General features: G+C 59.2%; 3 protein-coding genes across 6 annotated transcripts; 1 reads left to right on the forward strand and 2 right to left on the reverse strand.

Moving 5' to 3' along the window:
* Positions 1–83: 83 nt before the first annotated feature.
* SELENOM (selenoprotein M) lies at positions 84–6,519 on the reverse strand. Its single transcript, XM_081113902.1, has 7 exons — positions 6,316–6,519; positions 6,091–6,233; positions 2,591–2,738; positions 1,335–1,370; positions 1,129–1,163; positions 536–614; positions 84–446 (listed from the first exon to the last, which is right to left on the reverse strand). Exons 3-7 carry the CDS (start codon positions 2,708–2,710, stop codon positions 288–290), a joined length of 429 nt encoding a protein of 142 aa, XP_080970028.1. The 5' UTR covers positions 2,711–2,738; positions 6,091–6,233; positions 6,316–6,519; the 3' UTR covers positions 84–287.
* Positions 6,520–8,218: 1,699 nt separating this feature from the next.
* On the forward strand, positions 8,219–18,680 carry INPP5J (inositol polyphosphate-5-phosphatase J). Of its 4 annotated transcripts, XM_081113904.1 has the most exons (14): positions 8,219–8,431; positions 8,677–8,874; positions 11,080–11,711; positions 12,043–12,159; positions 12,264–12,372; positions 12,541–12,657; positions 13,000–13,175; positions 13,598–13,709; positions 13,832–13,941; positions 14,063–14,246; positions 16,918–17,055; positions 17,217–17,294; positions 17,408–17,512; positions 17,923–18,680. In XM_081113904.1, exons 2-14 carry the CDS (start codon positions 8,770–8,772, stop codon positions 18,430–18,432), a joined length of 2,493 nt encoding a protein of 830 aa, XP_080970030.1. In that variant the 5' UTR covers positions 8,219–8,431; positions 8,677–8,769; the 3' UTR covers positions 18,433–18,680. The 4 variants fall into 4 exon arrangements, with proteins under 4 accessions (XP_080970030.1, XP_080970032.1, XP_080970031.1 ...); XM_081113906.1 differs by lacking the exon at positions 8,219–8,431 and having other exon boundaries at positions 8,755–8,874; positions 10,540–11,711; XM_081113905.1 differs by lacking the exon at positions 8,219–8,431 and having other exon boundaries at positions 8,755–8,874; positions 10,558–11,711.
* Positions 18,681–18,790: 110 nt separating this feature from the next.
* On the reverse strand, positions 18,791–25,535 carry PLA2G3 (phospholipase A2 group III; the record flags this gene model as incomplete). Its single annotated transcript, XM_081114258.1, has 7 exons — positions 18,791–19,930; positions 20,797–20,913; positions 21,022–21,151; positions 21,805–22,046; positions 22,319–22,453; positions 23,188–23,320; positions 25,022–25,535. The coding sequence occupies 7 exons, from the start codon at positions 25,533–25,535 to the stop codon at positions 19,723–19,725; spliced, it is 1,479 nt and encodes a 492-aa protein (XP_080970384.1). The 3' UTR covers positions 18,791–19,722.
* Positions 25,536–25,771: the final 236 nt, after the last annotated feature.

A 25,771-nucleotide genomic window follows, 5' to 3' on the forward strand; every position in this document is an offset into this window, starting at 1 on the left:
GGGGTCTCCTATTCCCCTCCCCCCTCCTGTACCCATCCCGCCCCCACCGCCACCCGCAGCAAGGAAGGAGTCGAGTCTCTTTTAAGACGGAAGGGGATTTAGTGGCGCTAAAGGGAGATCCGTGGGAGGGAATAACGGGGGAATTGAGAGGAACCCTCAACTCCATCCCTGCCGGCTCCGGGGCGGGGCTTCGGCCCTCAGCGAGGGAGGGGCTCCCGGGACGCTGAGCGCTTCATTGGGTCCCCAGGGCTCGGGCGGGGGTGGAGGTGGGGGGCGCATTCCCCGACCTACAGCTCCCCACGGTCCGGATCGCCTTCGGCGGGCCTCGCCGGCGCCCGCAGGTACTCAGGGGGCACAGGCTCCTCGGGCGACGCCTTGCGGTAGAAGCCGAGCTCCTGCACCAGCGCGTTGATCTCCTCGCGGGTCATGTCGCTCAGTGGGATGCGCTGCGGTGGAGGGTGGAGGGACTGGGTCAGTGCGCCCCGCCCGGCTTTCACCCCGCCTCCTCCACGCCCATCGCCTCCCCAGGCCTCACCTCCAGCTCCTCGTGGCGGTGGCCCAGCAGCACGAGCTCAGGGTCGGCCCCAGGCAGGTGTTTCAGCTCCAGGTTGTGGCTGGAGAGTTAAGGTGGGTGGTGGCGGGACAAGGCAGCGACCCCCATGTACACGTGAGGAAATGAGGGTCCCCAGAAGTGAAGGGCCCTCCTCCCCATTCCTGTGTGTGCAGCAGTCAGTCCTCATTGGTCAGTTTCTTTTGTTGTTGTTTTGTGGGTCTGTTTTGTTTTGTTTTGTTTTGTTGGAAGGGAGAGGGACAGTCAGAGAGAAATATCGATGTGAGAGAGACACATCGATTGGTTGCCTCCTGCACGCACCCCAACCAAGGCCAGGGAACCTGCAACCGAGGTACATGCCCATAATGGAACCAGGGACCCTTCAGTCCGCGGGCTGAACTGGCGAGGGCATCGTTAGTCGATTTCATTTGCCTGCCCAACATGAAGACCACCTCGGAGTTCTCTGGGCAGCCACTGCCCACCAATTCGACTTGTCATCCTATCCGTGAATTTAAGTGGAAGGAGAGTCTCCCAGCTTCCCTCCCCCTCCGCCCTCCCCCAGCACGGAAGAAGGATACTAGAGTGGGATGTCCTGGGTGACGAAGGCCTTCACCTGGGGAGGAACCAGAGCGTCAGACCTCAACCCACTCCAGGTACCAAAGGGGAACCGAAGCCTAGTGACCCAAGCCTAGAGTTCCTCCCCGACCGGATCACTGGTACCACGTTGCCCACCCCCAAAAGGCTCATGGGAGACAAAACTGGGGATCCCTTCCTTCCAACTCACCTCCTTCAGGCGATTCAGCTGTCATCCACCACAGGACTGGAGGGGGACAACATGCGATAGGTTAGGAGCAACCTCACACCTGCCCCAACCATGTCCCCAAGGCCACTGCACTGCCATCGCCCAGGTGCGACAGCCTGTGGACTACCCCTAGAGCAGCAGTTCCCACGGTGTGGAGGTGGAGGCCTCTTGTAGGCAGAAGGGGGAACTCTGTATAGATGGGGAAACTGAGGCCTGGGAATACCAAGGGAAAAGAGGGCAAGGCCAGAGACCAACCCCAAGGGCACTTACGGGTCTTTGGGACTCTGGCCTGCATGTCTGGCTGACTGTTGACTCACTCACTCCCAGTGCCCAAGAGAAAGAAATTATCACCTACTCCTCTCAGGCAGTAGAGACCTGGGCCTCGCTTTTGGCCCCTCAAGCCTCAGGGTGGGACAGAACAGAAGGAAACAGCTCAGAACTGCCCTGGGCACTCACCTGCCATCTGGTCCCTACCCTGCTGCCAGCAGGGTTGGCCCTCCCTGCCACGTGGGGCCCAGCCCTACAGACCATCTGGTAGCTTCCCCAACGTGGGAGGATGGGAGGGCCCCTCCCTGCGCTCCCTAAAGGTATAGGGACACCTCCCAGCAGGATTCCAGACCCCAGGACCACCCACTGCAGTCCTTCCTCTTCCTCGTATCCCTCCATTTGTCAGAAAGCCAACTAAGGCCCAGAGAGGGGCTGAGATGATTCATGTCACACAGCAAGACAGGGACTCTGGTGGGGAATTTCCTGGCAGGGGTGTGGGGTGGGGAGGGCTGCTGCAGAGTAAGTATTGGTAATGAAGTTCCTAGGCCCCTTCTCTGGCTCCTGCATGGGGGGAGGGGGGGCACCCAGAAAGCCTTCCCTCCCCCAGGCAAAGGGAGAGACCATCAGGAACTGGAGTGGGGGAGGAATTCCAGGAAAAAGTGTATCGATGGAGCTTGTCGGGGGGAGGTGGGCTCCAGAAGGCAGGTTTGGGAGAGTTACAGGCCAAGAGAATGGTTAGGGGACAGGGTCAGTGTGTCTGGGACCCACCATATGGTAGGGATTTGGGGAGGAGTTCGGATTTCCTAGGCAGCAAGATCGAGTGTCTCGGGCTTCCACGGTAGGTGCTAGGGCGTCCGCAGGCTGCGGAGTGAGAGGGATGGTCCCGACCCAATGGGGACTTGGGAGTCGGGAGAGTCCTGGGACCTGAACGGGGCGGTGGTTCCCGGGCTGGGGGCCGCCGACGCACTCACCTCCACCCGGGCTCGGGCCAGGCCATGCAGACGGTTCCAGTCGGGCCGGAAGGTGGTGGTAGCGGCCGTGAGTGCCGCCAGAAGCAGCAGCACGGCCGGCGGAGGCAGCGGGAGGCGCATCGGAACCCGCAGGAAGGTAATCCGAAAGCTGGAGGTGCAACGCCCGGCCGCAGCGCCACGTCTGGGCCTGCAGACTAGCCCCGCCCCTGCAGACTAGCCCCGCCCCTGCTCGAGGCCCCGCCCCGCCCCGCCAGGGACCACGCCCCCAGATCCGGGTCCCCGCCACAGGGCCCGCGGGGGGTCCTCTGTCTGGCTCCCAGTGGGGTTCCGGGTCCTCACCGGCCCTCCGGCCTTTACTTTCCATGTCCTGAGAGTGTCCACCCTCCCTCTGACCCCCGAGGGCCAGGACGCTCGGGCAGGAAGCGTCCAGACAGCACCGCCTCTCGCCGGCAGGGGGCGCGGGCGGGATGCGGACCAACAGGGGAGTTTCTGTCTACTAGGCAGACACGGATTTCAAGAGGAAACTGGAGCCTGGGGAGTCCTGGCTTATGGTGTTTTTTGTGTTTTTTTTTTAATTTCAATTAGGGTTTCAATTCCTAAAGCACACATTGTGGCGATAGGAACATGACGTGCTCTGTAGGAGCTGCGAGGGTAGAAGGGTTTTGGAACAGTCCCTGGCACCGTGCTAGTTTTCATTATTCCATTCCTTACCTCATTAAAGGCCCATGAACTACTTCCTTTTGCAGGTTAGGAAACAGTCTCAGAAAAGGTCAAGCATGATTAAGTTGTGGGTCTGGGATTTGAACCTGAAATGCCTCTGGGCTCATCTCACCAAGCCAAAGAGGACTGGAGCCAAATACCACCTCCCCTCTTCTCGCCTAAGACAGACACAGCAAACTGATCACCCTGCTTTCCCACTGGATCGAGACTGGGACTCAGAATTCTTCTCAGCGTCAAACCAAGGCTGCCTTAGGATTTTCATGGACCCTCTGGGCATTTTTTTGCCTTTCTGGGCCCCTTTCTCCACTAAGAAATCATATTAAAAATTGGATTTTACAACTGCTTTGATAAAAAAGAATAGAATCCAGGCTGGATTCATTATTACATATTCATTTTTTTCTTCTGATTTTAAAATAAAATTAAAACTATAACATTTTGCCCTGGCCAGGCGGTTCAGAGCATCCTCTCGTACACCAAAAGGTTGTGGGTTGGATTCCTGGTCAGGGCACATACCTAAGTTGCTGGTTCGATCCCCAGTTGGGGCACATACAGGAAGCAACTGATCGATGTTTTTTTTTCTCGCATTGATGTCTCTCTCTCTCTCTCTCTCTCCCCCCCTTCCTCTCTGAAATCAATAAAAATATATATTAAAAAACAACAACAATGTGCCCAACTGGCGTGGCTTAGTGGTTGAGCTTCGACTTACAAGCCAGGAGGTAACAGTTGGATTCTCTGTCCACGCATATGCCCAGGTTGCCATCTCGATCCCCAGTAGGGGGCATGCAGGAGGCAGCCAATCAGTGATTCTCTCTCATCATTGATGTTTCTCTCTCTCTCTCTCTCTCTCTCTCTCTCTCTCTCTCTCTCTCCCCCCCCCCTCCTCTTTGAAATCAATAAAAATATTTAAACAAATAAAGACTTCAATGATCATTAAAAAAAACAAAAAAAACAATGGGCTCCCTCTATACGCCCCCCCCCCCCCACACACACACACACACATCCTAGCAAGAGCCTCAGAGTGTCTGAAGCCAGAGGCCTCATGGAGCCTGTGGTTTTCTGCTGACAGAGCCAAGCCTCAATGCCCTTTGGGCCACGTCGGTCACTGGCGAGATGCCATCAAACCACTCTCATTGCATTAACCTGGATGCCGTGGACTGCAGGGGCCACAGCCTGGGCTGCTGAGGGTTGACCAGCCAGCCAGTGGAACCAGTGAGAGAGACACCGGCCAAAGCAGTACCGGGAACATTCTGGCATCGGCAGCCATGGGAGGCCCACGGTCTCCCAGAACAATCACTGCTGGTAATCCATTCCCTCACGTGGCAGTTTGTAATCTCGGCCAGCAGACTTCCTCGGAGGGAGCTGGGCTTAGGGTTTAGTCTGTGATGATGAGGTCAGGCCCAGACCGGATCAGGCTCAGCCCTTAGCCTGGGGTCAGGGTTAGAGCTGAATCTGGAGCAGGAGTCAGGGCTCAGCCAGTGATGATTAGGCTCGGGCCTCACCCTCCAGGATCAAGGCTCCGTCTGTGACTACACTCAGGGCTCAGCTTTTGGCCAGGTTCAACGCACAGGCTGAGGGTACGCGTCAGTGTGTGGCCAGAGCTGTGTGACCCCGGGTCCGGGCTCAGTTTATTGTCAGAATTCAGTCCATTGATTAGGCTCAGGACTCAGTCTTCCACCAGTTCCAGGGTTTAGTTCATGACTAGACTTGGAAGTTCAGTCTAAACTTGGGGTTAGGGCTCAGTGTAATGTCAAGGGTTAGTGTAGACTAGGGTTAGAATTCAGTCTGTGACTATGACTCAGTCTCGGGCCAGGATCAGGGATCCATCTGGATCCAGAATCGAGGTCTCAAGTTGGGACCAGACTTAGTAAGGACTGGATCAGGCTCCGTATGTGACTAGAGTCAGGGCTCAACCTAAGGCCACGGGCAGAGCTCAGTCTAGAGCTGGGATAGAGAGGCTCAGTCTTGGCACGGGATTGGGGCTCAGTTAACACCAAGATTGGGGCTCAAGTTGGATCTGGGATCAGGGTGAGGGTTCAATCCGGCTTTATGCTCTGTTCTGAGCTCAAGGAAAAAAAAAAATTTCTGAAGACCTGGGAGCCCAAGGCAGGTGGGCCTGCAAGGAAGAAGAGCCCCCCAGCTTGTAGGCAAGCTTACGTCCCTGCAACGAGCCTCTCCTTGCCTGCGAAAGCCGGGTGTCCTAGAGCCTTCTAACCTACATGGCTCTGCTGCCTGCGATCCCCTCGCACCAGAATAAAAATAGCCACTCACTTCAGAGCAGCTGACAGCGGGTGCCAGGCTGCCTAGGAGGAGGGGGAGAGTCAGAGAGGGAGGAGGGATGCCTGAGCGCGGCCCCTGCTGTGTGACCTTGGGAAAGTCACTCCTCCTCCTTGAGCCCATTTCCTGAGAGGCTCGACGGGAGGTAGAGATGTCACCTGCCCCGGGGCACAGGGACAGTGACATAACATGTGGCACTTGGCACCGGTAAGGAACCCTGGCGTGAAGTCTTGAGTTCCTGATTGATGCCCGGTGTACTTCCTCCTCTGGGCAGCTCTCCCTAATGAAGGCTCCCCTTCTCCACCTCCCCGGGTGCATGCAGCATCCTCTACCTCTCGAGCTGTTTCTCAGTGGCCACGGTGTGGCCCCCCTCACTGCGTGGCCTGGGTCAGGGTGACCAGGACGTAAAAGGAAGGACCTTACCACTCACAGGAGCCCTGGGAGGCAGCCAGGGGAAGAGGAGGAGGAAAGAGGAAGGTGTATACACCTGCTTACGGTGTACTTACTCTGAGCCGAAGGGCCATGCTGGCGTATGTCCAACTTTTGCATCCTTTCACGGACAGAACCTTCCACAAGCCATATCTTTGCACCTGCTGCTCCCTCTGTTCGCCGGGGCACTTCTCTTTTCAATTTGGCAACGTGGACTCACCTTCAAAGAAGGGGTTCAGTGCTCATCTCTGTGGGAGAAATTATCCGCTATCTCCCTGGGAACCCCATGCTCTGTCCCCTACCGGCTGTGGGGTCCCTAGGCCTGTTTCCTCCTCTGTCAAATGGGATCGTATTTCCAACCTTCCAGGGTTACTATGGAGAGTAACCAAGCACCAGCGCTCTCCTTTCCTATTCCCGACCCAAACAGCCTGAAGGTCAGCACTAGGAGTTTCCGGAAGGGGGCCGGACACGCTGTACCCTGTGCCTCAGTGCGCGCCCCATCCCCTGGAGTGCGGGGAGGGAGGGAGCCAGCTCTGTGCAGCAGGGGGGCGGTTCTCCCTGGCATCTGCCCCCATCCTGCCGCCCTGAGCCCCAGAGCCTGTTATCAACCTCCTTAGTCATCACACCAGCAGCTCAAATATAGCTCCTACCCCACTCCCTTCTCAGCTGGAATCCGCCCCCCACCTTCTTCCCCTGGTAAAGCCATGTCTGGGTCTCAGAGTCCCCTTCCCCTTCCCCCCGGGGATACAACTACATTGGGCCTCAGCTTCCGCATCCACCAAATGGGCAGGTTGGCGATGAAACTGATGATGATACTGATGATGAGAACTCCAGAACTTACTTGTACCAGGCTCTGTACTAAACGCTCCGTGTGTACTATCTCGTTGAAGTTTCACAGCCACCTCGGGAGGTATCAGCTGTTTTTATCTCCTTACACAAACCAGGAATCTAAGTGACTTTCCCAAGTAAGTCAAGACCAGAAGCTCAGGGAGGGGAAATCCTGGGCTGCCCAGCGAGGGCCCAGGAGCCCTCTCTGGTGGCCTGCACACCACTCCCATGTCTACTCTCACCTCCTTCCTCACCCGCACCCCCACCTCTACCTCCGATGCTATCACCACCTCTTCTCCCATCCACATAACATCCCACTACCTCTTCTGCCCATCTCTCCTCCACTTTTACCATCGCCCTCCTCACTATTACCCCACCCCTTCATTCTACTACCTCCACTACCACCATCTGAGCCTTGTTATCACCTCCTCTATTGCCATCACCATGAGCTCCACTGCCCCCTCTATCACTGTCCGCCCTGCACTTGCATCATCATAATTACGTCCATCATCATCTCCACCACTACAGTCACCTACCCCATTACCACTATCATCGCCTCCACCGTCACCATCTAAACACCCTTCTGCCCCAGGGCCCTGAGGGGACCTGGGTCTCCCCCTCTGCGAATTCCAGCCTCGCAGAGTCGCTGGCCCAGAAACACAGACTAGACCCAGAGGCAGCCAAGCAGAGGTGAAAGGCCCATCCAGGGACAGAAAGGCATCTGTCCACATGACTTTCGTGTAGGGAACCACACAGGCCTGTGAGAATGCAGAAGCACAAAGCTGAACATTTTCCTCCTAAACTGAGCAGGATCCCGCTAAGCAATCCAGCCATTCCGGGGGAACTGGGATTGCAGGGACTGCTTAGCAGATACGAATGGGAATAGGGAGGAGGAAGATGGAGAGGAACCATAGACATCCCGGAACTTGGTTACTCATTCTCTCTTCTCTTTCTTTCATGTGTTCATTCATTCATTCAACGAACATTTCCCTGGGCCTGTTGAACATCAAGTCCTGTGCTAGGTTCTGGCCAAAGGAGCTCCCAGGGCCCTCCTGGCAGTCCATTCCCCCACTGCTGGCTCTTCTATGCCCCGATTCCCTTCCTCCGGTACCCCAATTGGCTCCTACTGGTCGTGGGTTACTGAGGGCGCTCCCTTTCCTCATTGGAACTCAGGAGACCTCCTCAGCTGACTAGGTGACCTTGAACGTGTCTCCCTCCCAAACCACACCCACCGAGCACAGGAGAAAGGAAAGCTGAGAGGTCCGGGGCTGGGATGGGCCTGGCTGTGGGTGGGGACGTCCCAGGGCGGGCAGCGGAAGTGTCAGCAGAAGAGGAGGGGCCGTGCTGAGGCTGAGGTGGGAAAGGACTCCAGTAGCCAGAGCCTGGGTGTCTGGCCTCTGGGATGAGAAGGATAGAGCCAGGCAGGGGGCGGGCACCGAGGCCTGAAAATGGAGCAAGGGTGGGGGCCGAGGCAAGTCCTGAGCTGGCAGGACACCAGGAAGGTCACAGGATCAGGGTAGGGACTCAGGTGTCCCTGAGGCCCTGAAGGGGGTACTGACTTCCAGTGACTTGTCTCTCCTTTACCCTCAGGTGTGTCACTGCCCCTCCCTTGAGCAAGGGCCAGCCAGGCCTGCTGGTGGGGGGTGGGAGGGGACAGAGAGACAGACAGCTTACTCCATGCTGCCAGGTGGGACCCAGGCCAAGCCAATGGGCACACTTCCCCACACCCCCAGGACCGTTCCAACTTCAGCAGTCAGCTGGAAGGGTTCCCGGGGGGTAGGCCACCTGGCCCTGACCACCTCTAGGTTGGGATGCCTGTGCCTTTAAATTCTCAGCAGGTTGAAGCGGCTGATGACATCACTGGTTCCCGGGAGCAGAGGAGCTGGAGCCGGAGCCTGTGGGAGCCCGGGCTGCCAGGGGCTGCAGACATGGAGGGCCACAGCAGCAGTGGCAGCAGGAGGCCAGGGACCCTGGCTGGCCTGGGCCCCCTGCCCATGCCCCACGGGGCTTTCCAAACTGGAGCACCCTCCAAGGTAAGACCCTTAAAGCCTAGCTTCTCCATTCCTGCTCCTCGGTCCCACACCTCACACACACACACTGCGGGCACCCCCGTGCCCCTGGCTGAGGGCTGGCACTCCCCGCTGTCCACTGAGCAGGGCTGGGTGAACAGGGCCCCCCGGGGCCTGTGGGGGCCGTGATGGGACATCCGGCGAGAAATGGAGTTAGCCCTCTCCAGGGGCCCCCAGGAGGACACTGGGCTGGTGGTGCTAGGGGACCTAGCTGGGCTCCAGCTCTGCTGTGTGACCTTGGGCAAGTTGCTTGTTCTCTCTGAGCCAATGCAAAATGAGGAGGCTTGTCCCCGAAGGCTAAAACTGTGACATCTGGGATGTCTAAGTTGTTAGTGCTGGAGGCGGTGTGGTGGTTGCTGCTGGTGGTGGTGGTGGGTGCACAGTGGGATACCTGAAGCCAGGGAGGATGCCCAAAATGCAGCCTTAAAGGGCTGAGTTTGGGGCGGGGGGGCGGGGGGGGGGGAGGTGGAGGCAGAGTTTCAGGTTCTCTGGACCGAGAAGGGCACGGGATGCAGGCAGACCGCGTCTCTGGAGGCAGGCATGGGGCCACCCCAGGGCGAATGTAAATCTTCTGCCCTCGCTGGCAGAGGACAAGAAACAGGAGACAGATGGGGAAGAAAAAAAGAGGTCCCTCCAGGGGCCGGGTGACCCCCATTCTACCTGCTGGACAGAAGGAGGCTGCTTGCCGGTCCTCACGCGTGGGAGAGAAGGTGAGGAGGGTAAGAGGGCATAACCTGGGCACAGAGAGGTGTGACGCCAGAATCAACAGAATGCCGGGCTTGCTCTGAATGTTAGAATCTCACCTGGCGAAGAGAGACTATTCCGTGGGGCTCAAGTAGAATCCTAGCAAACGTTGGGCTCATAAATGCAGAAGAAAAAAAAATGAGACTAAGGTATTCCAGGAGCCAGGTGTGGCCAGGGACCCTTCACCAAGCTCCTTTGTTTTACAGACAGGAAAACTGCAGCGCTGGGCGAGGAGGTACTTGGCTCAGGTCGCACAGAGCTGGGCTTGGGATAGACACGGCCATGCTCAGCCCGGGCTCTTGCTCCTGCGTGGGGTTCTGGGGATGGGTGAGGAGAACAGAGAGGGCCGTGACCGCGGTGTGCAATGCGTGCTGGGGGGGCCCGAGGGCTCCTGGGAGCTCCTGGGAAGAAGGAAGGGATTGAGCAGGCTGGACCTAGGGTGTCCAGAGCGAGCTGATGTGGGGTGTCAGGTCAGAAGCCCTTGGCCATGGGAGCAGCAGAGATGGCAGGGAATTTGCCCAGGAAAGCCGGCTCCAGCCCCCCCCCCCCCCCAACACTCCAGGGTGGCCAGGGAGTGGGTGCCAGCCAGGAAGGTTCGGACTACACTCTGCCTCGCTGGAGTCAGGCGTCTTAGTTCCCCCCCGCCCCCCCCCAACTCTGACAGAGGTGTCAGACTTGAGGGAGGGGATACGGTTCAGTGTCCTGTTTCCCTGCCAAAGAGAAGCTGATTTGCAGCAGGATGGATTGAGGTAAGACATGAGGAAGAACTTCCTTGGAAAGCTGTACCTTTCTTAGCTAGATGGAATCTTCTGGGGTCTCACACAGAAGTCGGGGCCCAAGCCACTGGCTAGGGTTACCCTGTGTCTTTACCTTGTCCTCTACAAGGTGGACTCGAGTTTTCAGCTCCAGGCCAAAGAGAGCGCAGTGCCAGTGCCCCTGGAACCAAGGCTGGCTCTGGCACCTCTGGGGCCACGTGCTGCTGTGCCACCTTCCTCGGAGGGGCCAACTCTGGCTCTGGCGTCTCCTCGACCCCTCCTGGCTCCGCCGTCTACCCCTGGAGGGCAGAACACAGCTCTCACCTGCCACAGTTCCAGCCCGGCCCCGGCATGCGTGGGCCAGCTGGTGGTGTCTGCCGCTGCTGCGCCGAAGCCTCTTCCAGCTCCATCAGGCTCCATCCTGGCTCCGGCATCCCCGGGGCGGCTGGTGATGTCTGTCCCAAACGCGCCACGGCTGCCCCCAGCCACCCTGGGGCCCAGGCTGGCTCCGATGTCTAGGGACCAGAAGCAGACAGTACCTGCCTCCGTGAAACCCAAGCCAGCACTAGCCACTTCCGGCCTGAGCCTGGCCCTGGCGCCTGAGGAGCAGCACCCGCAGCCTCCCTCCAACTCTGCCCCAATGCCCAGTCCAATTCTGTCGCCCTCTCAGGAACAGACCCTGGCTCCAGCATCCATGACATCAGCCCCGGCCTCTGTGGGACCGACACCAGCTAAACAGAGGGATGCCCCCGCCCTTAGGTCTCTCCCCACTTCTGAAGGGCATCGCCAGCCTCCAGCTCAGGCATCCAGTCCTGTGGTCTCCCCATCTTTGATCCAATCTCCCCCAGACCCCCGGCTCTCCCCCTCCTTCAGAGCCAGGCCCGAGGCCCCCCGTAGCAGCCCTGAGGATCCTGTCCTGCCCCGGCCAACCCAGATGCTGCCCCTGGATGTGAGCCAGGGCCCTGCAGAGGCTGGCACCCGCTCCCCAGGACTGCTGTCCCCCACCTTCCGGCCAGGGGCCTCCTCAGTTCAGACTGTGCCCCCGCCTCTGCTCAAACCACCCCGGTCTCCCAGCCGCTCCCCTAGCCGCTCTCCCAACCGCTCCCCCTGTGTGCCCCCAGCCCCTGAGATGGCCCTCCCCAGGCCTGGCACCCAGGGTGCAGGGCCTGGTGGGCACCTGAGCCCCAGCTTTCAGCCCCGAGAAATGCCAGCTCCAGTCACCACCTCGTCTTCTACACCCACCTCATCGTCCTCCTCCTCTTGGTCAGCTCAGCCCACCTGCAAGAGCGACCCCGGCTTCTGGTGAGGGGGCCTCCTCCAAGGAGGAGTGTGGGGGCTTGAGCCCTGAGATTAGCCATCCTTCTATCCTACTTTACCTCCCTTGGGAAGCATCCTCGGGGTGCTGGGCCCACTCGGGGACACTCAGAAGACAGCATGCCCTGATCTCAATCGATTTCCCCTGGGAGAGTCTGGAGGGAGGGATACGGGCCCACTGAGGGTCCTTCTGAGGGCTTCCACCCACACCTGCCTCAGTTTCCCTCTCCAGAAAGAGCCCTGTGGGAGGGAGATGGAAGATGAGAGGGTGGCGCCCAGCAGTAACCCCTCCTATTCCGCGCCCCCCCCCCCACCCCAGGATCACTGTGGTCACGTGGAATGTGGGCACCGCCATGCCCCCTGACGACGTCACATCTCTCCTCCGCCTGGGCGGTGGCAGCGATGACAGCGACAGGACAGACATGATCGCCATAGGGTGAGGGGACAGGATGGGTGCCCCCCTCCCCCCAAACCCTCACCCACGGGAGGGGCTGCTAGGGCGTCCTTCAACCCTACGGCTCACCTCACCCCGCACCCCAGGTTGCAGGAAGTGAACTCCATGATCAACAAGAGGCTCAAGGACGCGCTCTTCACGGATCAGTGGAGCGAGCTTTTCATGGATGCGCTCGCGCCTTTCAACTTCGTGCTGGTAAGGCCTCCCTCGCCCTCCGGGTGGGCAGAGACCCCGGGAGGCCGGGCCGATGGGTCTGTGGAAAGGGAGGATGGAGGAGCAGACCTGAAGGACGGGCCCGGGCCCGGGGCGGGGCGGGGCAGCGGGGGTCGGGCCGCGCCCCTCGCCAAGCCGCCTGCCCCGCAGGTGAGCACCGTGCGGATGCAGGGTGTCATCCTGCTCCTGTTCGCCAAGTACTACCACCTGCCCTTCCTGCGGGACGTGCAGACCGACTGCACGCGCACCGGCCTGGGTGGCTACTGGGTGAGCGCGCGGGAGCGGCCGGGCGCGGACGGAGCCCCGAGGGGTCCGTGGATGCGTCCCCGGGCACCCTGCGCGGTCACGGGCTCCTCCCCACACTGCAGCCCTTACCCTGAGGCCCGCCGCTCCCCGGCCCCGCCCGTCATTTCATCCTCTTTTCTAGACCCCGCCCCCTTTCGGTCCTTGCAGGTGGGGGTCCCAGGGCCCTGCCCCCTTTCCTAGCACCCACCCCTCTCCCAGCCTCCTCCGCGGGGCTGGGCTGTCCCCGCTCCCCTGTGCGTCCCGCCCGGTGCCTCGCCTCCTGCCGGGACCCCGCCCGTGACCTGCCCGACGTTGCCTCCCAAGGGCAACAAGGGCGGCGTGAGCGTGCGCCTGGCGGCCTTCGGGCACATGCTCTGCTTCCTGAACTGCCACCTGCCCGCGCACATGGACAAGGCGGAGCAGCGCAAGGACAACTTCCAGACCATCCTGAGCCTCCAGCAGTTCCAGGGGCCCGGGGCGCAAGGCATCCTGGACCACGAGTACGGGCCGGGGCGGGGCGGGCCGGGGCCGAGTGGGGTTTGGGCGGGGCTGGTGGCGGAGCGTGCCCCCTAAGGGCAAGGAGGAACTTGATACCGTCCTGGGTGGGCCTGGAGGGGCAAGGCGGGGCTGATGAGGTGGGTCACCCCGTCTAGGAGCCGGAATGCTGGTAAGTTTGATGGGGCCCGAGCCTGCAGGGCGGCGCATTGCTGAGGGGTAGAGCCGTATTGAGGGTCTGAACCTAGATTTCCAGACGCACAGCTCACTGCTACTCCGTGGCGGGCTGGGGGTTATGCGGCCACCCAGCCACTTTGCCATCGCTAGGGGCATCCAGCGCTGTCGGGTTGGATGGGGGTGGAGAAGGATCTGGGTTGGGCTCTTCCACCCCCATGGGCCCCACTGACAACCCCTCCCCCCCCAACAGCCTTGTGTTCTGGTTCGGGGACCTAAACTTCCGCATCGAGAGCTACGACCTGCACTTTGTCAAGTTCGCCATCGACAACAACCAGCTCCACCAGCTCTGGGAGAAGGACCAGGTGCGGAACCCCAGCCTGCACCCCCAACACCCCTAGCACACCTGGACCCCCAGGCTATGGTCTTCGCCCTCACCTGCCCTGCCCAAGCTGTGGTCCAATTCTTCCTTTCTGGACCCTCACAGCTCAACATGGCCAAGGACACCTGGCCCATCCTCAAGGGCTTCCAGGAGGGGCCCCTCAACTTTGCACCCACCTTCAAGTTTGACGTGGGTACTAACAAATACGATACCAGGTGAGCTCCGCGCTGGGATGAGGTGGGGGGCTGTGGGCTGAGGTCTTCAAGACAAGGACGCCAGGGAAGAGGGACGGGAGGCAAGGCTGAAGGCTGTGCCGCCACCCGCTGCCCACCGCAGTGCCAAAAAGCGGAAGCCAGCCTGGACAGACCGTATCCTGTGGAAGGTCAAGGTGCCCAGTGGAGGCCGAAGCCCCTCCGGACAGCAGAGCCACTGGCTCCAGGTGACCCAGCACAGCTACCGAAGCCACATGGAATACACTGTCAGTGACCACAAGCCTGTGGCTGCCCAGTTCGTCCTGCACGTGAGTCCTGGCCTCACCCTCTTCTCATGACGTCCCCAAGCCCCGCTCAGCATTCGACAGCCCACCCCTCGTACCTGCCCTTGGCCGTCCCCATTTGTTGAGGCCGAGTGGGAGTGGGTTATGATCTCCGTTGTCATATGAGGAAACTGAGGCTCAGAGACACAGCATCTCGTGCCCAGGGTCACACAGCTGGTGAAGGGAAAAGTTAGGAATTGAACCCAGGTGAGTCGGGTTTCAGAGCCCAGGCCTTTTCCACTCATCAGTAACTCCCTTCTTCCAGGAAAGGTTTAGGGCAACGTATGATAAAATTCAAACATATAATAAGGCCAGCAAACTCAAAATGTTTACTTTAACCCCATGCAGCATTTATTAATACTTATTTTATTTTTAATCCTCACCCGAGGATATTTTTCCATTGATTTTTAGAGAGCGTGGAAGAGAGAGGGAAAGACAAGAGAGAAATACTGATGTGAGAGGAACACATCGATTGGTTGCCTCCTGCACGTGCCCTGACCAGGGCCTGGGCTGGGGAGGAGCCTGCAACCAAAGTACGTGCCCTTGACCGGAATCGAACCCGTGACCCTTCGGTCCACAGGCCAACGCTCTATCCACTGAGCCAAATCAGCTAGGGCTATTTTTTTTTTTTTATGAACCATCATAACATATGGCATTATAACATGCCAGGCATTATAAGAGTAAGGTAGTTATGGGGGGAGGGCGTAGAGATATAAAAAATACAAAGCTAAACTCTGAATAGTTACTATAATTGAGCATTGTGTTGAGGGTTGAGGCCCTAGTTGCCAATGTAAAAAGAGGAAACGCAAGAATGTCAGAACTGGACCCAGAGACGAGGTAACCCAACCGGATAGGGAAACTGAAGCCCCTAGTGGGGTAGACACGTGCCCTGAGTCGCACACAGGCTCAATGGCAGAGCTGGGTAGATTCCATCCTTCCAGCTCTGAAACCCAACGCGAGGCTCTCCGATCTCTTGATCTGATAAGGGGGAGCCCAGCAGGCCAGAGAATGTGTTCCTTGATAACTCTGTCACATGGTCGGTCAGTGGGACACTGGCCAATATTCGCAGCTGGGAAAGACAATCTGCCTGTGTCTGGCCTCCTGTGACCTTTGGTAAAGGGCTGAGGTGTGAGGTTTAACCCTCACCTCGAGAACCACTCCTTTTGGATGTCCTTCCCTGAGCCTCCCTCCTCATCCGGGACTCTGTCCCCTGTAAACATTGCCTGTTGAGCCCTGGCTACATGCCAGGCCCCTTGTGGGACACCTGACATATGCCATCCCTTTGAATGCCTTGAGTAGGCCCTGCGATGTCCAAATTCTCCTCCCAGTTTCCTTACCAGGAAAATGGAGGCTCAGAAAATTCAAGTCTCCAACCCAAAAAGCAACACTATCAGAAGGAGGGTTGGGGGGTGGGGAGAGGGAGATGGAGGAGTGTTAGCGGAAGTTTTGATCCTGGAGGCCATTCCCAAGAGCCCAACCTGGCCAGACTGGCGATTTGGAGCCCAGGGGCAGGGAGAGGATGTGCTGTGTTGGTTTTTTTTTTCTGGAACAGTTTGGCTCCGAAGCCGAGGGAGGGAAACCTGAAACCAGATCAACAGGAAGCAGACAAAAGACTGAGGCTGGCACCACTGGAGTCCTTCTCTGAGGGACAGAGGAGGGGCCACTACCCTGGCCACCTGCCACCCCGGCAACCCCACCCATGCGGGTGACCCTGGGAGGAGGGTGCCCGTGGCTATAAAGTGTCTTTATGGACTGATGACAGGGTCATCATCACCTCCTTGCTATACGGAAGGGGAAGCTGGGAGTTGGGTTGGCTGGGACCTTCCTTGAGGTCACAGAGCAAGCAAGTAGCAGAGCCTAGAAGTGACCTGAGGTCTCCGGCCTTTTACCCAGGCTTTTCTGGCCCTCTCAGGGGTGTTCGGCTTACCCCGGCATACCCAGCACATCGTGTCTCCCTGACTAGCACATAGGCAAATCGCTAAGTGGGCACCCGCTGTGGACTGGGAAGTGTATGGGACGCTTCACGAACGGCATCTCATTGAATCTGCCGAACAGCTCCAAGAGTTCAGTAAGATCATCCAAGTTTATAGACAAGAGCCCTGGCATTCAGAGAGGTTGTAAAATTCACCAAGCCCTCGCCGGTTTGGCTCAGCGCATAGAGCGTCAGCCTGCAGACTGAAGGGTCCCTGCCAGCCTTGATTCCGGTCAAGGGCACATGCCCGGGTTGCAGCCTCCATCCCCAGTAGGGGGCGTGCAGGAGGCAGCCTGTCAATGATTCTCTCCTGTCATTGATGTTTCAATCTCTCCCTCCATCTCCCTTTTTCTCTGAAATCAGTAAAAATATATTAAAAAGAAAGAGAAAGAAAAAACTCACCAAGGGTCCTGTAGACTGTCAGGGATAGAGCCAGGGCCAAACCCATGGTCTACGAACTTCAAAGCTGTGTTCTCTTTCACTCCTTAAGGAGGCTCTGAGCAGAAGAGCCCTGGGCTGGGAGGCAGGAAGTCTAGCTTTTATCCTAGACCTGCTCTGCCTCAGTTTCCCCGTCTCTGCAGTAGCTTCAAAGGCCCTTATCTCAGCCTATGTGTGCTGGCTCAGGCCTAAGGGTGCATGAAATGCTACAGGGTCTTCGCTAATGTTGCCCCCGCCCCTGGGCAGTTTGCCTTCAGGGACGACATGCCCCTGGTGCGGCTGGAGGTGGCAGAAGAGTGGGTGCGGCCGGAGCAGGCTGTGGTGAGGTACCGCGTGGAAACCGTGTTCGCCCGTAGCTCCTGGGACTGGATCGGCTTGTACCGGGTGAGCAGGGCGAGGTGGTCAGTGACTTGGGGAAGGAAGGGCCTGGAGGAGAGCAACTGGGTACCCAGGTGGGATCACGGCTTCTCCAGAGTTTGATGCCACCCAGGGAGGCTGCTGGGGTCAGGCCCTCGGGGTCAGAGCCCTGATTCCTGTCACCGCAGGTGGGTTTCCGCCACTGCAAGGACTATGTGGCTTATGTCTGGGCCAAACATGAGGATGTGGACAGGAACAACTACCAGGTACTCAAGGGAAGCGGGGGGAGGGGAGGAAGACCCCGCTGACTTTGGGTGGGGGGAGTGTTCTGTGACTACCACTCTGACCCCAACCTGGGCTTATACCCTGGGCCCACCAGGTGACTTTCAGTGAGGAGTCGCTGCCCAAGGGCCACGGAGACTTCATCCTGGGCTATTACAGCCACACCCACAGCATCCTCATTGGAGTCACTGAGCCCTTCCAGGTGAGTAACCAGACTGCAGGGCCAGGGGTGCCAGAGATCCAGCCTCTGCATTTAAATACATATATATATATATTGATTTCAGAGAGGAAGGGAGAGGGAGAGAGATAGAAACACCAGTGATGAGAGGCAATCATTGATCGGCTGCCTCCTGCATTCCCCCTACTGGGGACCAGGCCCACAACCCGGGCATGTGCCCTTGACCGGAATTGTACCTGGGACCCTTCAGTCCGCAGGCTGACGCTCTCTCCACTGAGCCAAACCGGCTCGGGCACGGCCTCTACATTCTGCTCCGTGGCCCCCTACACGTAGCCTGACCTCCCGGGTCTAATGAGGAGAAGCTGGGGGTTGGGGAGAAGAAGTCGGTGGCCGGTTGGGGATTGGGACGCTCCAGCGACCCACCTTCCCGCCAGATCTCGCTGCCTACCTCGGAGTCGGCCAGCAGCAGCACACACAGCTCAGGGACCAGCTCGGAGGAGGAGGATGACAGCACCCTGGAGCTGCTCGCACCCAAGTCCCGGAGCCCCAGCCCTGGCAAGTCCAAGCGGCACCGGAGCCGCAGCCCGGGCTTGGCCCGCTTCCCAGGCCTGGCCCTCCGGCCCTCCTCCTGTGAACGCCGGGGCACCAGCCGCAGCCCCTCGCCCCAGAGCCGTCGCCTGCCTTGTGTGGCCCCCAACAGGGGCAGCAGTGATGGAGGCACCCAGGGCTGTAGTGAGGAGGGGCTCTCTGGGCTGCCTGGTCCCTGGACCCTCCCCCCAACTGTGCCTCGAAGCCTGGGCTTGCTGCCTGCCTTGCGCCTGGAGACTGTGGACCCTGGAGGTGGTGGCCCCTGGGAACCTGACCAGGAGGCCCCAACCCCCAACAGCCTGTCTCCCAGCCCTCAGGGCCGGCAGAAGCTGGAGGAAGGGGGCCTGGGGCCCTGAAGCTGGGGTGGGCTCCCACTCTGGCCCAATCTGTAAACCCACCTGCCTCCCTCCTGCTGCTGCTCCAGCTTTCTCCACACCTGACACTCTGTCCCGGCCAGGGGTGGCCAACTGGGGTCCCTCAAACTCAGTCCTGACACCTCAACTGTGACAATCAGCAAAGCCCTACCTAGGCCCCCATCTGGGATGGGAGCAGGGCAATCCTAGAGGTCATTGATTAGGAATTAAATTCTCTAGCCTTGCTCTTGATTCCTTCTTAACTTGTTAGCAGTCTGGGGGGGGTGGGGATGGAGGAGTCAGAGAAAGGGACTCAAGGAGAGGATGTACTCATCTGACAAGCACCAGGCACCAGCTGTATACATTACACATGCCATCTCCTTTAATCGGCACCAGCTGTATACATTACACATGCCATCTCCTTTAATCGGCACCACAGCCCTGAGTGGTGTTGAGTCCAGTGCAGTTCTTAGTCCCATTTCACAGGTGAGCAAACGGAGGCCTCCAAGAGGTTGCGGGAGGCCTCTCAAAATCAGACGCCGGAGCACGAGCACGGTTTGGCAGTGTGTTGGAGGGAGGGGATATTTACTAGGTCCTAAGCGCTGGCCATGCATTGGCTCACTTAACCCTCAACAGCCCTCTGAGGTAGGTACGTCCTGTTTATCCTGCTCTTTTTTAAGGAGTTAACAAAGGCTCGGGTTGAGGGAGGAGGCCCCTTGCTCAAAGGCACAGGGGAGATTGGAATTTAGGGTCGGGGCAGAATGAGGGGGCCAGCAGCTGTTCAGAGAAGGGGTCTCCCAGGAGGAGGGGAGCTGGGAAGTCGCTGTCTAGTGCCCCCGATCTTGGATTCAGACACAGGCACTTCTGTGGCCTCCCTCATTCCCTGCCTGCTGCCTCGGGCCTCAGCACGCAGGCGCTCAGGTTCCCCTGGGCAAGACCCCGAGATGTGTATTCCCGGTGCAACATGAATGTACGTGCGCCTCCTCCCAGTACCTCCCGAGGAGGCTGCTGCAACTCGTTACCCCCGCCCCGTGCTTATCTGGAGTGAAGTGCCCTGGCAAGGCCCAACCCCAGGGCATTGAATGAGCCTCCTGAATACCACAGTCCAAGCACAGAGGGGTTGGGTCACCAGCCCAAGGTCACCCAGCACAGCAGGAGACCTAGTCCAGTGTTTGGGCCTCGGCCCCCTGGTGAGAGCCCCGCTTCAGTGTGACACATGGAAAAGAGGCTGAGACCCCCCCCAGGGCCTAGCAAAGCCACGGGCAAGGTCCAGTCCAGGGCCGTGAAATGACGTCACTGGTTCCAGGATGTCTGCTGCTCTTGGGTCCTCAGAGCTGCCTGGGTCTGCTGCAGGCACCGGTCATAGAATGACATGGGGGCCTTCGGGGGCTCCAAAGGCCGTGCCTGCCCCTCCTCTGTGCCTGTGCCCCTGAGTCTCCTCTGCCGGAGTCGCTGTAAGTGCCGAGCTGACACCCTGATGGCCCTGGGGCCCCTGGAACAGCTGCGGGAAGAGGAAAGTGGGGCAGGCGGTGACGGCTGCCAAGGACTCCACCCTGCTCTGCGGACAGGGACACGGGGAGCGGAGGCCGTGGGGAGCAGGGCTGGAGAAGGGGAGGGGGTGGTGATACCAGAAGGGGGCAGAATAAACCAGCCCGGCACCCAGAGGCCGGGGTTCTGCCGCTGGCCGGCTGCAGGAACCTGGGCCAGTCTGGGGCGGTTTCCTCACGTGTGAGAAATAGGAAAAATAGCACGGGGCAGGCTTGGAGAATCAGACTCGAAATGAGATTGTGAGTTAAGCAAGCGTTTTAACGACGTGTCCACGGGCCTTAGGCTGGGTGCACCTCACACACACAGTTTCTTTGGCTTCTGTGACCATTTTACAGATAAGAACATAGAGGTATGGAGGGTTGACCCAACTTGTCAGGTCACATAGGAAGTAAATGGCAGAGTCAAGATGCAACCCAGCCTGGCCGGTGTGGCTCAGTGGTTAAGCATAGACCCATGAACCAGGAGGTCACGATTCGATTCCCGGTCAGGGCACATGCCTGGGATGTGGGCTTGATCCTCAGCAGGGGGCGTGCAGGAGGCAGCCGATCAATGATCCTCTCTCATCCTTGATGTTTCTATCTCTCCCTCTCCCTTCCTCTCTGAAATCAATAAAAATAATTTTTTTTTTAAAAAAAGATGCAACCCATGTGGGCCAACTACAGAGCTGACCCGAGGCGCCAGGGGGTAGGGAGAGGACAATGGCGCTCAGAGGTCCCTGACCTCTGCCCCATTAACTTGGCCCAGGTGCACCAGGCGGGCACAGGCTACCCCACCCCCTCGGGAAAAGTGCCCCTCCCTCCTGGCTCTGCTCCCACTTACTCTTTGCTCTCAGCACAGTCCAGGGGAGGGGCCAGCTTGAAGCAGGTCGTGCCCAGCAGCTCCCAAAGCATGTTGGCACTTGCGGGTGGGCTGTGGAGCCTCAGGGATCGTGCTAGTCTGAGGGCAGAGGCAGGCTCAGGCTGGGGAAAGGCCTCGCCAGCCAGGTGCCCCTTCCCAGTGCCTGGTAGCGGGCAGCCCACCCCCAAGGGTCCCAGCAGGCCTCACCGGCGCGTGCAGTTGCAGTGGAAGAGGGGCTCTCGGGCACCGTTGAGCAGCTGGAACTTGGTCTCCTGGGGCCTGATCTGGTACTCACACCTGTCCAGGTGACGGAAGCTGCGGCAGGCCTGGCGGGCGACTGGGGGCGGTGTGGTGGTGAGGGGAGCCCAGTCCCCCAAGGGGGCCTCTCCCCCCATGCCCACTGCCATCCAGAAGAAACAGCAGCACATGGGCTCAGTCACACACACACACACACACACACACACACACACACACACACAGTGGGGTCCAGAGCGCTGAGGGTGTTCAGAAAAGGCCCCCTGGAGGCAGAGGCTGCTAAGCTCGGTTGGAGAGAGGACGAGGAGGGGAGAGTGCTCCGGGCAGAAGGAACAGCATGTGCAAAGGCCCAGAGGTGGGAGAGAGCAAGTTGCTTTTGAGGAACCAAATGAAGTTTGTGAAACTCAAGTTTCGACTGAGGAGTAGGTTTCTCAGAACCAGTGCCCGAGGGCCCTGGGGTGTTGGGACATTTTCAGTTCAGGTAACAAGAGCCAAGGTGGGGGCTCGGAGAGCAGTGACATTGTCGAGTTGGAAGCTTATGGAAATCCCTCTGGCTGCAGTGTGACTTGAGGGAAGGAGAGAGACCCCGGGAAGAGCGTGGAGCAGGAAAGGGAGTAACACAGACACCCTCCCGCCACCGCCCCCCCACCCCCCGCCCCAATGCACAGAGGCCGGGACACCTTCTCACCTCAGGACCCCCCCACCCCCACCCCTGAGGTTAGGTTCTGAGCTCACCCTGAGGTTTTAGGGCACCCGGAGGCCCCTGATGGCCCGAATGGGTGACCTCCAACCACGCTGTGGGGGCCAGATCAGGCCTGGGGGAGGCCACGGGGGCCTGGAGGGCTGCGGCATTGTCTTTGCTGGGGGCTGGGCTCTGGGGGCTGGGAGTCAGGGCCATGGCTGGGGAGCGCCAGGAGGTATTGTAGAGGGTCTTTGGCTGGAGGCGGGCGAGGGGGATGGAGCCATACGTCCTACACCTAGGAGGTGGCAATTGATGGCAATTGGTAACCCAGAATCCCCGCTTCCAGAAGCTCCCCACCCCCCTTCATCTCTATGGAGACCAAGGCTCGGTCAGCCCCACCCCTCATCCGACCGGGTTGTGTGGGGCAGGGGGGGAGCGGAAGGGGGGGATGTTTGCCTCCTGGGTCCCACCCTGAGGAGGGGACAGAGAGAACGACGCATCATTCCCCGGAGGACAGACAAGCAGCCGCCCTCCCTGGGAAAGGGCGCAGAGGAGGCTGATACGTACCCGCCCCACCAGTACCAGGCCACACACGCCTCCTGCTCCTCCAGCACAAAGCAGGGCGTCTCCAGCACATTGAAGAAAACCACACCCACAAGATCTGAGACGGAGTCCCGCTGGCTCTGCAGGCACTGCCGGAACCTGCCACAGAGGCGGCACTCAGGTCCCCGGGCCCCAGAGGGCCCCGGCTCCTCCCCAAGCCCACCAGCCACTACCAGCAGGTGGCATGGGTCCAAGAGTTCCTTCCCTTGCCCGGTCAGTGTGGCTCAAGCGTTTGAGCATCGACCTACAAACCAGGAGGTCAGGGTTCGATTCCCGGTCAGGGCACATGCCCGGGTTGTGGGCTCCATCCCCAGTGTGGAGTGTGCAGGAGGCAGCCGATCCATGATTCTCAACATTGATGTTTCTCTCTCTCTCTCTCTCTCTCTCTCTCTCTCTCTCTCTCTCTCTCCTTCTCCCCTCCTCTCTGAAATCAATAAAAATATCTATATATATAAAAGCCTAATGTGCAAAGTATCCCCTCAGGAGTTCGACCGACTGGGAGTTCAATCGTTTGCTATGACGTGCGCTGACCCCCAGTGGGCAGTGTAGAACGAAGGAAGGCCCCTGCCAGCAGCTGGCAGCCAAGGAATGGAGGCCCGGCTGGCAGCTACTAGGGACCCTACCCATGCACGAATTTCATGCATTGGGCCTCTAGTATTTTTTTTTTTTTAAATGAAGAGTTTCTTCTCCACTCAGCCCTCAGCTTTCCCACTTGCGTGGTGGTTCCGGGCTGTCTGAACCCGTTAAGATGCTCTGGAATCCCAGTCTCTGCACCCAGGGGCTGAGTAACTCCACCCTAGCCCCCTGCCCACTGCCCACTGCCCACTGCCCACCTGGCATCACAATCGCAGTGAGAGATGGTCTGGAATCGGTAGTTTTGGATGCCGTAGTTGTACTGGAAAGGCAGGATGCTCTGAGGACAGTGGTCATGCTCCCGGCAGCAGAGGTCGGGGCCCCGGAAGACACCTGTAGGGAGTGGAGGGGGCACCAGCTCATCAGGGTCCCAGGAACCACACACTGGCTATGCCCATGTGATGTTGGGACTAGAGACCTGGTGGCCTCAGGCAAGTCAGTCTCCCTCTATGGGATTCACAGTTTCTTTTTTTATTTATTTGATATACTAGAGGCCCAGTGCACGAAATTCATGCACTCCAGGGGGGCGGGGGGGGGGGGGGCGCGGGTGTCACTCAGCCAGGCCTTGGGAGCCCTGTATAATAAAAGGGAGCCTTTGGGCCCTAACTGGTTTGGCTCAGGGAATAGAGCATAGGCCTGCAGACTGAAAGGTCCCAGGTTCGATTCCGGTCAAGAGCATGTACCTTGGTTGCGGGCACATCCCCAGTAGGAGGTGCGCAGGAGGCAGCTGATTGATGTTTCTCTCTCATTGATATTTCTAACTCTCTATTCCTCTCCCTTCCTCTCTTTAAGAAATCAATAAAATATATATTTTTTTAAAAAGGGGAGCCCTTAGGGGATGTCCAACTGATGACAGTTGGACATCCTTAGCGCGTGGAGGCAGGAGCGCACTGACCACCAGGGGCAGCTCCTCCATTGAGCGTCTGCCCCCTGGTGGTCAGTGTGCATCATAGCAACCGGTCGTTCTGCTGTTCGGTTGATTTGCACATTAGCCTTTTATTATATAGGATTTTTGTTGATTTCAGAGAGGAAGGGAGAGATAGAAACATCAATGATGAGAGAAAATCACTGATTGGCTGCCTCCTGCACACCCCCTACTGGAGATTGAGCCCACAACCAGGGCATGTGCCCTTGACCGGAATGGAACCCTGGACCCTTCAGTTCACAGGCCAACGCTCTATCCACTGAGCCAAACCGGCTAGGGCAGGACTCACAGTTTCAAAGCTTAAAGAGAGCACCCAGGCCCAGCCTGTGCTGTGCAACTTCAAATGCAGGGCAGCCTACCCAGGAGCCCAGGCCCACGGAAAGGTCCGCCTGGGAGGAACTGTGGAGGCAGACCCACGCTCACACCCAAATACCACGATGAGGCCATGGATGTGTGTGGAATGGAATGACAAACAGGCAGGTGCAACCTTGGGTGCTGGCATGATGAAACATGGTCAGAGGGCCAGTTTGCCCCAGCTCAGGAGCCAAGTCCTGCCCTGGCCCTCCGCACACACGCACAGGCAGTCGTGCTGAGAGTGCAGAAAAGCCATCGGAGCGATAATGCCTTTTACGGAGTGTTTCGTAAGAGCCCGGCTTCCCACACGCAAGCTCGCGGCAGCCCTGCCAGACAGGTGTCACTTCATGATCCTGGTGAGGGAACAGGCTTGCAAGAGCGTGATGTGCTAAACTGGTATTTGAACCCAGGCCCTTGGGCCTCGGCGTCCACCCCACTGGCCACTCTCTGCTCACAAGGCCTCCTCTTAGGAAATGGCGATTTGGTTCAGCTGACCCCGGATCCGCCCCAGCCTGTCCCCTCCCTGACGGTGATTAACGAGGACTCCCAGCGGTGAGTAGGACCTTTCCCATCTGTGATCTCATCGAAGCCTCCCGTGATGAGACGGTGGGGCACCCTCATTTTACAGATAAGGACACTGGAGTTCAGAGTGGTTAAGTCACTCCCTCAAGGACACACAGCCGGGGAGAGTGGAGGCCAGGGTGAAAGCCTGAACTTCCCCCACCCCAGTACCCAGCCCACGCCCCGTGGCTCACCCAGCTCCGTGGAGTTCCCGGCAGTGTCCCCAAAGCCACACCACAGTGTGCCGGGCATGGTCCAGCCTCTCTTCTCCCGCGGGTGCCCCGCGCCCGGTGCTCCACGCTGCCCTGCCGCTCGCTTCTCCCTCGCTCCTGCTGGCCTCCCGGCAGACGGTGGGCAGGCCCCCCACTGGCTCCGAAGGGTGGCCAGGGCTCTCCGCAGCTCAGCGCCAGGGCTGTGGATGAAGGAGTCCCGGGAGATCTCGCCCGCACACAGGGCGCTGAAGGCTGCAGTGAGCTCCGGCTCCTCCTGCCGGCTACATGCCTGCAGCCTCCCGTGCCCATCCCAGTGGGCATGGAACACAGCCAGTCCCTGCGCATCCTTGCCCAGGAAGCTCAGGGACCCCGAGGGGCTGCCGGGGACGGACCTGGCCAGGTGGCAGGAGGTGCTGTGCCAGCGGAGGGCAGGAGAGCCCTCCAGAGCAGCCCCCAGGCAGCTCAGCACCCCCAGCAGCCTTCCCAGCAGCCTCATCCCGCCCCCGGGCCCGGCCCCGTCAGACAAAGCGGCCGGGATGGGATGCCTCGCCCTGGCGGTCCCGGCCCGGCCCACGAGGCAGCCGCACAGGAGCGGAACGGAAACGGTGCCCGGCAGACCCGGTGCAGCGGGGCCAATGAATGAAGCTTGGGGAGGGGTAGGAAGGAGGTTGGCGTATGGGGTGATCTCAAGCTTGTAACTGAATCCACCGGCTGGACAGGCCGCCGATTGGC

This window comes from Myotis nattereri (genome assembly GCF_964212035.1).
Source record: "Myotis nattereri genome assembly, chromosome: 19".
NCBI lineage: Eukaryota > Metazoa > Chordata > Mammalia > Chiroptera > Vespertilionidae > Myotis > Myotis nattereri.